This window comes from Tursiops truncatus, chromosome 7 (genome assembly GCF_011762595.2).
Source record: "Tursiops truncatus isolate mTurTru1 chromosome 7, mTurTru1.mat.Y, whole genome shotgun sequence".
Lineage (NCBI taxonomy): Eukaryota > Metazoa > Chordata > Mammalia > Artiodactyla > Delphinidae > Tursiops > Tursiops truncatus.
The window spans coordinates 71,468,514-71,481,871 of record NC_047040.1 but is presented as its reverse complement, the minus strand read 5'-3'; the positions used below and the strand labels follow the sequence as shown (position 1 = coordinate 71,481,871).

The following is a 13,358-nucleotide window of genomic DNA, read 5'->3' as shown; positions in this document are numbered from 1 at the left end:
TTTACATTCCCATCAGTAGTGCACAGAGGTTCCACGGTCTCCACATTCTTGTCAACACTCGTTATTTTGTTTTCTTTTTTTTTTTGGTTTGGTTTGGTTTTGGCTGCACCGTGCAGCATGTGAGATCTTAGTTCCCCAACCAGGGATCAAACCCATGCCCCCTGCAGTGGAAGCACAGAGTTTTAACCACTGGACCACCAGGAAGTCCCTCTGTTTTCTTTCTTTTCTTTCCTTCCTTCCTCCCTCCCTTTCTCTCTCTCTTTCTCTTTCTCTCTCTCCCTTTCTTTCTCCCTTTCTTCCCTTTCTTTTTTCTTTTTGATAGCCAACTTAATGAGTGTGAGGTGGTGCTTTGCTTGATTTTTTTTTAGATGTTATATTCATCTTATAGAAGAGTGAGGATTTAACTCTCCTATATACACATGAACCCAGTGAACCCATAAACACTCCTTTCCTCCTCTTCTGTCATAGCAAGCTCCAAACTGAATAATCATGATATTAAGGAAAAAATAAGGGCAAAAGAATAGGCATTTTATAAAAGAAGATATCCAAATGGCTAATAAATGTGTGAAGGTGCTCAACTTCATTTTTCATCAGGGAAATTAAAATAAGATCACTCGGACTTCCCTGGTGGCGCAGTGGTTGAGAGTCCGCCTGCCGATGCAGGGGACACGGGTTCGTGCCCCGGTCCGAGAAGATCGCACATGCTGCGGAGCAGCTGGGCCCGTGAGCCACGGCCGCTGAGCCTGCGCGTCCGGAGCCTGTGCTCCGCAACGGGAGAGGCCCGCGTACCGCAAAAAAATAAAAATAAGATCACCCTACATACCCATCTGAATGGCTAAAATTTGACAAGACCATCATCGGATGGACGTAGAGCAAATGGAACTTGTCAGCAGGAATGTTAACATGGTTCAACCACTTTGAAAAATTATTTCTAATAATGCTAAACATTATTAGCTACCCTATGGCTGTTTCAAGGAAAATGAGAACAAAGGTCCAAAAAAAAAGAGTATGAGAATGTTCATAGTACGATCACATTCATGCCAGACTAATAATGATCAAATATCCATAAACAGGAGAATGGACAAATTATGGTGTGTTTATAAAGTAGTATGCAGCAATAGAAAAAGTACAATATATATGTGCAGCACTGATGAATCAAAATATTCTGACTGAAAAAGTTACATTTATGTGAAGTTCAAGAGCAAACAACTCTAACCTATGATGATAGAAAGCAAAAGTGGTTGCCTGTGGGGTGGATGCTGGTAGGGTGGGCGTTTATTGGGAGGGGCATGCGGGAATTTTGTGGTGTGATGGAAATGTTCTATCTCGATTTGAGTGGTGGTTATACAGGTTTATACATAAGCAACCACCAAGGTGTACATTTAAGATTGTGCATTTTATCCTCAGTTAATTACACATCAAAAATATGGAGGTTAAAAACTGCTACACAATTTGCAAAAATTTCATAACTGGCATTCACACATTATTTTTGGGGATGCAAAATGGTACAATTTCTCTGAAACTATCAGTATTGATCAAAGTTACATATTCACGTTCAATACGGCAGTTATATTTCAGGGAATCTAAGATAAACATGTTTTTGTGCAAGGTGATTCATTCCTTGCAGCACTGTAATAATAGCAAATGTTTGGAAACAACCCAGTAGGGGTCTGGAGTTGGTAAATAATTGAATGTATCTATACAATGGAAGAGTATACAGTTGTAAAAAAGAATGAAGATTTATCTATAGGTAATGATATGGAGAGAGATTTAGTGAATAAAAAAGTAAGTCATATCTCTTAATTTGTTTATGTTGGCAAAAGAAACACTAGACATTTAAAGAAGAAACTGAATTAGTGCCCAATAAGGGTTCAGGTAGAATAGGATGGAAGGAGACAGAGTTTTCAGTGTTTGCCTTATATAGTTTTGCTTTTGGAACCATGTAAATATATTACCTGTTCCTTTCCCCAAAAATACATTTAGTAAGCCCTAAGACAGATTCTTCATGAACTGTAATTACAGCTATAAGAAAAAATTTTTTTAACAAAAGATGCAGTCATTTTCCACAAAAACAGATAATGGAGCAATGAGGAGATAGAATTTGGTTTTAAAAAAATGTTCATTTCATACATAACTTGCAGATATATTTAAAGTGTCAAGTGTTTCTGTATTCTTATAAAAGTTGTTCTACTTTACACTGTCATATAATTAAAGAGGTCTTCAGTACTACTTTAATATGCTAGAATCTTAATATATTCTTTCTTGTGGGAAAAATTTAACAAAAGACCATACTTACCTGATAAATATTTCTTTTCATATGGGACTAGAATACAAAAGAAAATCATAATTAATTTAAGTATGCCTTATTCTAAGAATGCTTCTAAACACTTTCAAAGTAGTTTAAAACGAACCCTTTAATAGCTTAGTATTACCCATATTTCTGTTGCTTGGTCATGTGTCTGTATTATCTGTTTTGAACTCAGTTTTTTTAAAAAAGGATGTAGAGAGGTAAAAACTCATTAGCTCAGTTGGTGGAAAAAGAATAAGGGAACTCAAGAAAAAGACAGTGTGATGAAGTGAGGGAAATAAGAGGATTTGGGTTGGAAAGTCTGTAGAAACAGTAAAAGTATACAATTGTGACCTTACCTTGGTAGTACAGACTTGCTCACTATTTCTGATGTATTGAAGTTATAGTTTAATTAAAAATTTGGCTTATATAATGGTGCCCTGAGGCATAGTATATGAAAAGAACCAACTTTCTAAAAATCCAACAAATATTGGAAGTCAAATGCTACTACCATAAAAGTGTGACTGATTAGTCAAAAACCCTGCTGGGGCAAGTTTAAAAAAAAAAAATTGTATGTAGTTCCAGATGTAAAGAAAGGAAATAATCGGAGGCAGATGTACAGTTTTGGTTTGCAGTTGGAGTAGAAGGGGGGAATATTAAGGATGCAATGCGGGAAATGTCTGTTTCTGTCTTGTTTCAAGCAACCCAAAATTGTATTTTGAAATTTAAATGTCTTTAGTGAGAAAACAATTCTTTCTACAACATAAAAACTAATGTTTAACAATAATATGAAAATATTTTGGGACAGGATAATTTTGTTCATTAGAAAGCACTGTGATGTGAGAGAAGAAAACTTATACTTTAATCCAGAGTAAATTATAAACTATGATGCAATTTTTCTTGGCCTAATCAAAGATGTCCTTGAATCAAATTCTTTTTACACTAACATTAGAATTCTGGAATCAGCCATGATTATTTTTCACCACTTCCACTGTTTAACCAAATCACAAAGAGGCTATTATAATTCCTTTGAACAACATAAGAAATTTTTGACTTCTTAGAAGCTCTAAGAATAAGCAGATAGAATAAAAGTATGCCTGGTTCACATGATCTGGCCCTACCTCTGAAATGTAATAGGATTACATATTTGACTTCCAAGAGTCTTGGGAGCAAACCAACCCAGTATCTTCTGAAGTCTTACTTCCTCTTTATATTGAGGCACACATCACAAAGAAAATTATTTTAAAACCAGTCCTATTTTCCCCACCTCTCTTAGAATGGAAAAAAGCCTTCAATTATACTTACTAGCTGCTTTACAAAGGGTTCCTTCCACAGAAGAAACTTCACAATTTCCTTTTTTCCAATCACCTGTCTTGGTGTGCAAAAAGGCACAGGTGTCAACTAGATCCTCGCCATCATCTTGGTCTGACCACTTAACAAATGTCATATTTGACTTGTCAAACCACTTGAAGCTGTCATCTGTCAGTTAAGGAAAATTTTTAACATTATGACAGTATAAAATGTGTTAAAAGAAAGTCAAAGAAAGGGTCTAGCTTTATTTTTTTTTAACTCTTTGACCACGCCTCATGGCTTGTGGGATCTTAGTTCCCTAACCAGGGATCGAACCCGGGCCCTCAGCAGTGAAAGCATGGAGTCCTAACCACTGGACACCAGGGATTTCCTGGGTCTAGTTTTAAAGGTGGGAAGTTACTAAGATATGTCTGGTCTAAACTTCTGATTGTAGGATTTAAATTAGAAGGAGGAATATATCCTGTACTCAGGCAAAGGATACTGGTTCAAAAAGGTTCTGAAGAAGATCCCATTTGTGATTAAAATATATATATAATTTTCATGAAGAAATAGTCAAGAAAATAGTTGAAATGTTAATGGTAACCTTAGTAATTTCATTTCATTTTGAAAATTATGTACTTTCTATTTTCAAGTGACAGTAAATACATTTACATAGTATTACCCTGACAGTTGTCTATCTTTATCCTATTGTTGACACTAGTACCAATTTTTATTACCCTACCATGTTACAGAAATACTGAGTCTAGAACCATATTTTAATCCAGATGAAAGAATCAACTTTAACTTTCATATGTGACACACATTGAGCTGCTCAGGGCAAAGCTGTGGTACATGGGTGCATACTGAAAATACAGTCCCTGGAAACCACAGGAAATAGCGAACTACAGAATTGAAGAATCTAAAAGAAAGTTATCAGTTTTACTAACATTAAGAAAAAAATGTAAGAAACAATTTAAGTATAAATATCACTTACCATCTGTGTCATAAAACATGCCTAATAGGATATCATCTGGGCCTTTCCATTGCTTTTGCAAAGTATCCAGTATAAAAGCGTTTTCTTCTTCATTATGTATGCTTATCATGTCTGCTCCTGAAATTATTTTAGGGAGAAGAAATCAGCATGTTCCCCAAATCAATGAAAATCACATGAAGTATATACAAATTATACATTATTATAGTACATTATATTTTACATCCTTTTAAAAAAGCTTGAAAAAGACATGCACATTTCTGAAGAGACGATATACTCATGAGAAAAGTAAAATGATAATGTGATAAACTGAACAGAATCATACTTTTTATTTCATTCACTTAGGGTTAGTAACTAATCTCGTAAACAACACGGAAAGAAAACATCATGGGAAGGCTGGAGCAGTAGAACACACTTCCTGCATCTCAACTTTTCACTGCCCCTTCCTCTAGCAATCATGGCCCCTCCTGCCCTCAGTTCACAATTATAGGGAGGAGTAGCTCTGACCACACTCAGGAGAGCTGAAAACTACCAGGGCAACTTGCCAGAACAGTCCCAAGACCTAGTGAAGTTCAAGTAACAAGCGGTCTCTGACCGGCCTCACTTAACTGGCCATGTGCCTGCTGCCTGAAGCCTATGCCTTCCCATATTTTCCTCTGTGGTTGCCCTTAGGGAAGTCCTGGTTAGGGAAAGTGATAAAGGAGGTCCTTGGTCCTTGTTCTCATTGGATAGCTGATATTTCCTAGTACTGTCTCACCTGGTTTGAGTAAGGAGCAGCAGCCACATATATTTTATGTCTCACATTTTCTAGCCTTTCAATCTAAAAGCTACATAGCAGCCTATAAAATATTAGCAATAACTTCACTTTTCCCAGATATATTTAATCTTGTTTCTTTACCCAACAAAGATTCTCTTGCAAATTAAAAAAAATCATTCCACTGTCTTAACTGGATAACACTTAGGAGAAAACGCTAATGGAGTTCGTTTCTCTCATGATATTGCATGTTTTTGCAAGTGAAGAATGAATGATGACATCAGAGCCTAAAAGCAACCAGAAATCTGGTGGGGAAGGTACATCTAACCCCTGGGAAAAATACATCCTTTCAGCTGTACTCAGCTAAGTGAGGAATAAACATCAAAATGTTTCTAAGAAACATGACTTTCCAGTCTCAGTAATTTTAGAAGTTAAAATTTTCATAATTTTCCAAGGAGAAGTCATTGATCCTAAACATTTTTTTTTAACATCTTTATTGGGGTATAATTGCTTTACAATGGTGTGTTAGTTTGATCCTAAACATTTTTAAAGTTATCTTGGAAGCTTTGGGTACTACGACTAATCCAGGTACTACATGGAGAGATGAGGAAGTCTTTCCTATTATTAAATTACATTCTTCCCAAATCATCCTGACTTAACAAAAACTTCCGAAAACTTGAGAATACTGCCTTGGATCAGTGGCTCTCCAACTTTAGTGTGCACCAGAATCACATGGAGGGCTTGTTAAAACAATGTTGGCTCCTACACCCAGAGCTTCTGATTTAGCTGGAGTAACATGGGGCCTGAGAATTTACATTCCTAACCGGTTCCCAGGTGACACTGATGCTGCCGATCCAGGGAACACACTGAGAAATTATAGGAAACTTAAATAATAGGCCATTGTATTTATGACACCACTCTAAAATCAGTAACTTTTTGGTAATTAACAGATATATGGAGACGAGAAAGGACCATTAGGTCATGACGTGGTAAGAAAAATTTGTATTAGGCAATTACTTTCACATCTTCTAAAAGAGGCTTAAAAAATAAATTTAACTACAGGGGAAAAGAAAACTACAGGACCTAAAATCTCCCCCCAAACAAACCATACTGTTAAAGAAGAAAAACTGGGCAGACTAAAGCTCTGTTATGAATAAAAAATAACAGGCAAACACCTTAACAGAAGAAAAAAAAAACTGGTCTCAGACTGTTAAAAAAGGCAGTAGACACGTATAGAAAACAAACTAGTGCTTACCAGTGGGGAGAGGGATGGGGGAAGGGGGCAACATAGGGGTGGGGATTAAGAGGTACTATTATGCATAAAATAAGCTACAAGGATATATTGTACAACACTGGAATATAGCCAATATTTTATAGTAACCAAAGATGGAGTAAAACCTTTAAAAATTGTGAATCACTATATTGTTCAACTTGTAACTTACTTAGTATTGTACATCGACTATACTTCAATTAAAAAAAAAGACAATTCACCCTCACGAAAGGAAATGTAACACAAGAAGTGTGTGAAAAATGCAGTTTCACTGGTAAAAGAATGAAAATAAGAGTTTCAGACGTGCCAATTAAACAGTGCCGGCTTAGGGTGTAGAAAAATAGGAACTCGTAAGTGGTTAGTTGGAGTAAAAATTAGTAAAACCTTTTTGGAGACAATTTGGCAAGATGTATGCAAGGCAATCGTTGGCTCTGCTCAGATAGGCACAATCATTGATGATCATCACATTTACAACACTGGAAGACTGGAAATAATTTAATAACCAATATTAGAGGATTAAATCAATTACGGCATATCCATATAGAGGAATAGTGTACGGTTATTAGGAAATATACATTCTATATTTACTGCCATGGAAAAATATGTTTAAGGGAAAATGTAGATTATGGAAATATATATGTACATATAGTATATACATGTATATATACATATATATCAAATATTTATTAAAATATATCTGCCTGAGGGGTTGGAAGTCTAGAAGGATACTCACCAAAATGTTAATAGTTATTACATTTCCTTAGGATGGTACAATTTAGGGTAATTTTATTTTTAAAATATTTGCATATGTGCTTTTCTGTATAGCGACTGTGCACTAATCGTGTAATTAAGAACTTTTAAAAGAAAAGAAAAAATAAGACTGACCTTTAAAATACTTAATACTTTTTTTTTTTTTTTTTTTTTTGTGGTACGCGGGCCTCTCACTGCCACGGCCCCTCCCGTTGTGGAGCACAGGCTCCAGACGTGCAGGCCCAGCAGCCATGGCTCACGGGCCCAGCCGCTCCGCGGCATGTGGCATCCTCCCGGACCGGGGCACAAACCCGCGTCCCCTGCACCAGCAGGTGGACTCTCAACCACTGCGCCACCAGGGAAGCCTCTAAAATACTTAATACTTTAATCCAAAGTTAGAATTCAGCAAGGTTCTCTCTCTCAGTCATAGCTCCATTTTCAAAAATTCTATTATGGTTTTCTTATCAGTTCTAGCTGCTATCACCTCCTGTTAAATGTCATACAGACTTTTAATCTGTTTTACCCTCATACTTACTTGTATTTAGTTGTGAAATGTAACCAAAATGCCATTTTAGAAAAATCCTCAAGGGAAATATTTAACTAGGTTAGAGTTTAGGCTTAGGTGTTCAGAGATGAGATTTTCATTCCTTTCTCTGACCTTGTGTCAGCCAATGGAACTTGAATGATTTTTAACATTGCAATTTAAGTAAATACTGTATAAACTTAAATTAATATGTCAGGAAAAAAGACACACTTTAATTTTCTTTAACAAATGATAGCATAAATCCCTGAAGAACACATGTGCTCAAGCGAATTTTTTTTTTTACAATGCATTACCAGTGATGCTACCTGCTGAGATGTAATTTGGGTCTTTAATTCTTTTTATGGTTAGTGACATAGCTCATACACAGATCACAAAAAGGAAAGACTGGAAATATTTATTTGTTCTATTATAATGAAAATATCTAAATCAAAGGTAAATGTTGCAAAATAAGAAAAATTTTAGCCTCTCACAGTTATTTTCCTAGATGAACGTAACAGTACCCAAAATAAGTACAAGTAACATCAAGTAAATTACCACAAAGCACTGGGAATATTTCTAAATATAGCTCTCAGCAGTCCAAAAGGTAACAAGTCACCTATTTTCTATACCCCTAATTATAGGTTTAAGATAGGATTTTGTACACCTGTGAAGATTTTATAAATCCAAATGTAAATGTCCTAGTACTCCTTATGCTTTTCCTTCTTCATCTATAGCAAACACTGAACTCATGTCCACCTACTGTTCTAAACCAAAACACCACCCTAGCCAAAAAAAGTAATGGTAATATTAACCAATTTTAGCTAATTTTCTGATTCATCAATGAAATGGATATTTCCAGAGTGGAAGCAAATGTAGAGGATGATCAAATAAATGATGAGATTATCAGAAATGTATGAGAAATTAAAAAAAAAATCAAATCAGTAAGACAAACTGAATTTATAAATATTTAACTGGGAAAAAAGACATTTTTCTTTAGACACAAGATAAACTTTATAAGCAAATTTATATACAACGATTTAAAATTCCTAAGTGGCTACTCTACTTGAACAAGTAGAGTTAATGGACTTCAAATAATCAAAACTTAGGCCTCAAAGTTGCTGGGTGTTTTCAATTTCATTTTGCTTCTTTTTCTAAAAAAAAAATTAGCAAATACAATTAACTACAGTTTAGTTGTAGAGGAAGTCAGTCAACAAATATTAACTATGCCTCTGTAGAGTATGCAGTTGCTTAACTGCTGAAGTTAAGTATTAAAGCTGGACGACGAAATCTGACCTTGTGGTTCATACAAGCTAATAGGAGTACAGGAACATGTCTTTTCTTGGCTCTAAGCCTCCAATGTAATTTGTTTATTGAAATCTGTGTTTATGTCCAAGTATACCTGACATAAATGGTTTTTAAAAAAGAGATAGAAAATAGTTGTTGGGGAAACACCCTTTAAAAAAATCTTGTGGACTTCCCTGGTGGCGCAGTGGTTAAGAATCTACCTGACAATGCAGGGGACACGGTTTCAAGCCTTGGCCTGGGAAGATTCCACATGCCGCGGAGCAACTAAGCCCGTGCGCCACAACTACCGAGCCTGTGCTCTAGAGCCCGCAAGCCGCAACTACTGAGCCCGTGCGCCACGACTACTGAAGCCCGCGCGCCTGGAGCCTGTGCTCCACAACAAGAGAAGCCACCGCAATGAAGAGTGGCTCCTGCTTGCTGCAACTAGAGAGAGCCCGCGCGCAGCAACAGAGACCCGACACAGCCATACATACATACGTACATACATATATATATAAATAAAAATCTTGGAAGACCAGCAAAATTCCTATTACTCCATTTCCTTGGAGTGAAACCATATTAGCATGTCGGAAATGTCTTGTTTTCAAAGAGCCAATGTTCAACACCATTTAGCAAGTAAGGAAAATATGTACTGAGTAGTACGTGGCACTTCGTAGGATTTAAAACTCCTATGCTTACATTTATTCCTTCTATAATAAGTGAATATGATTTTAATTAAAGCAATTTGATATTCTTCCAAAATGTTAATTGGTGGGTTGTCAGAAAATAGATAAAGGGCATTTTTATTTTTATTTTTTATTTATGTATTTTTTGGCCGTGCCCTGTGGCATGCGGGATCTTAGTTCCCCAATCAGGGATGGAACCCATGCCCCCGGCATTGGGAGCACAGAGTCTTAACCACTGGACATCCAGGGAAGTCCCAGTAAAGCACATTTTTAAATGCTGGTGTTATGAATATGCTTAAGACAAAATTTAATGAAATAAGAGATTTTTAGATCTCACACAGTAATAAAAAGTACCTTTAAATAATCAAGGACTCTCATCTCACCATCACAGATATCTCAGTGGAAAAACATGGTAATTCACACCATCGTTTTAGTTTGAGCTGACAAGTATCACAATAAGAGGCTTAACAACAAGGATGCACTTTGGGCCAAACAGCCAAATATATAACGAGCACCCAAGCACACCTTTTTTAAAATGACATTTTTATTTAAAAGATTTCAAAATGTGAAGTTATATTTCCCAGAGAATACTGAGCATATCATGTAGCAAATACATAGCCTTTTTTAAATTTTTATTTAACGGTATGCTTCTTTACCACCGTCTCATGTCACAGTCCCATGTAATCTAACTTCTGCCCCCACTGCATGCCTGAAACAGTACTGTCAGGGCAGAATAAGAGTGATTAAGAACGCTGGTCCTAAAATCAGACAGTCCCTGGTTTGAATCCTGGCTGTGCCAATGATTTCCTGTGTGACCTCTAACAAATAACTGAACTAGTTTTATTCTCTTGATAAAAGGAGGCTAATAATTTACTACCTGATAGGTTTGCTGTAATAATTAAAGCCAGTTAAAGTATATTATGTGCTTAAGAACAGTGCCTGACACAGAGTACTTACATTAAATACACCCTGCTCTTGCTAAGGTTCTGTCACTCTGCTTTGGGCAGTGTGGTCCAACAACTGTCTTCCAGCTCAAGGGTATACCCCAATTCCACTGTTTGTGTCTTATAGAATAAAAGCTGTCCATTTATTACAAGGACCAAGGTAAAAGTGAGATACGACAAAACTATTTTTTAAAGAAATTAGTGAACACTCTTTACTGATCTGTGAAAAAACAAAACAGAAAAAGCTCCTTACCATGGTCAGTACACTGATTTCTGACATCCTCTATGCTTTCTACTTTGATGGCTTCTTGAAGAAAAATGTAACAACTGTCTTGGAACTGAACCCAGGTGGATGAAGGGCAGTCTATGTGGAAAAAGAGATACGCTATTAAATAACTTTAATTTCATGAATTCCTAAAGATAAAGATATTAGATATTAAATTTTCACAAAAGAAAAAGAATGGCAATTTCCCTTGTTAATTTAGCCATAAGGCTCTTGGTCTTTGTTAAAATAAGAAATTGACTAGCGTGATAGGAATTTCTTTTTCACCATTGTACCATATGGGAAAAGGAAAATGCGCCACTGATTCCCTTCTGATTTGACAGAGCAAAGTTACAAGTCTTTAGGTGTTTAGTAGTTCAGACATGTAAATTATAGCATATTACATATGCTAATAACCAAGGCAATAAACTATCAAGGAAGAAAACCAATCAGAATTACAAGTTCTCTTTCAAGGTTATCTTTGCAGTATATAGTAACAATTCAATTTCATAAGTCGTAAGAGTCTTACAAGATCTTTTTGTTCAAAATATACTTTCAAGAACAGAGAAGAAAAGAAGTTGCTAGATTATGAATATTCAGATAAGTTTTCCTATTGCACAAGAAAACAAGACTGATATTTTTATGAACGTTTTAATTTAACACTTCATCAAAGCAGATTCTTTGAACTAGTTTTATGAAACAGAACCATACTTCTTCCTCTCTTGCTGTAGAGGGTCATCTCCTTCATCTCTATCTTTTGGTGTTATTCATTATAAAGATGTGTATTTTTCAGCCTTGCCTCTGGAATTTCACTAGTTAGCATTAGAAGCAAAAGTAGGCCTGTTAAGACCTTGATTTCACTGGCCAGAATGGAGAAAGGATGTGAAGATGTTATTGAATTCCAGTGAATAAAGGAACATTAAGGCATTAACCTTCCATATTCTCTTAGGTCTGTACAGGGAAAATCACTTTTTACCTGGTTTTATTTTTGCGGGATCTCAGTTCCTCAACCGGGGATTGAACCCAGACCACAGCAATGAAATCACCAAATCCTAACCACTAGACCTAGAGCCAGGGAACTCCCTGAATTACATTTTTAATATAAACAAGTAGAAGAATGGCTTACTACAAAGATCAGAATTGAACAGCCAGCTATGTTAGTCTAAATTCAACAACCTCCATCTCACTAAGCTCAGAATATGGCCGAGCCCATTCGTTGTCTCCAGTACTTAACCTCAGCTTCGTATACAGCACAGACTACAGGCCACCAAGCTACACTATCTCCCAGTTTTCTGGTGGCTTCTGGATAATGAAGTGTGAGCAGAAGTGAAATGTGCAAAAATATGCCTTTAAAAGGAAAGAGTGTGCTCCCTGGACCACATTTCCTCTTTCCCTCTGGCTAAAATGTAGAGGTATCTTCAATCAATTGTGTAAACAATGGAAACAGCCTAGGAATAACAGCAACAAGATAAAAGGATCCTAAGTGAAGCCAACATATCACACTCAGGTTGTAAAGAGAGAGAAAATAAACTTCAATCTTGTTAAGCCACTGATAATTCAGGTCATTGTTATAGCAGCTGAATCAATAACCTAATTAATACAATGGGCTACTTAAAATTATCTCAATTTGGGAGTCAGGAGTTTTTCTCTGGCCTCATACTGCTACATTTAAACCATCCAAGATGTACTAGCCTGAGGGTAGGCATCTCAAGATACAATTTATTTTGTATATAGGTTCTTTTTTTTTTTTCTTCCTTCCTGCTGTTTATAAATTCTTGTCTTACACATGTGACTACCTTGGTTTGAACTCGGGTAGGAATCTAGAACTTTCCCATTATGGTGGCTTAAAGTTGGAGAGGGATGTTTTAACAACAAGCACTTTGCTTTGGGAAAATGCTCACAGTAAACCATTAATTTTTAAAAATCTCACTATAAAAATGTATCTGCAGTATGATTCCAATGTTTAAAAAGCAAGGAAGTCTAAAATATCATGTATCACTTATATGTGGAATCTAAAAAAAGGGTACAAATGAACTTATCTACACAACAAATAGAGTTACAGATATAGAAAATAAACTTACTGTTACCGGGGGTAACGGGGGGGAGGGGTAAATTGGAAGATTGGGATTGACATATATACACACTACTATATATAAAACAGATAACTAATAAGGACCTACTGTATAACACAGAACTCTACTCAATACTCTGTAATGGCCTATATGGGAAAAGAATCAAAAAAGGAGTGGATATATGTATATGTATAACTGATTCTCTTTGCTGTACACCTGAAACTAACATAACTAACAAACTAACA

General features: G+C 36.0%; 1 protein-coding gene across 1 annotated transcript in view; it reads right to left on the bottom strand.

The window, feature by feature from the left end:
* LOC101316502 (lymphocyte antigen 75) overlaps positions 1 to 13,358 on the bottom strand; it is a 131,487-nt gene that overhangs the window by 3,796 nt on the left and 114,333 nt on the right. Inside the window, exons 35-38 of the mRNA XM_019922515.3 lie at positions 11,033 to 11,143; positions 4,572 to 4,688; positions 3,593 to 3,766; positions 2,297 to 2,323 (exon numbers count right to left, since the gene is read on the bottom strand). Of these exons, the coding sequence (XP_019778074.2) occupies positions 2,297 to 2,323; positions 3,593 to 3,766; positions 4,572 to 4,688; positions 11,033 to 11,143 (429 nt within the window). The remainder of the gene's footprint in view (positions 1 to 2,296; positions 2,324 to 3,592; positions 3,767 to 4,571; positions 4,689 to 11,032; positions 11,144 to 13,358) is intronic.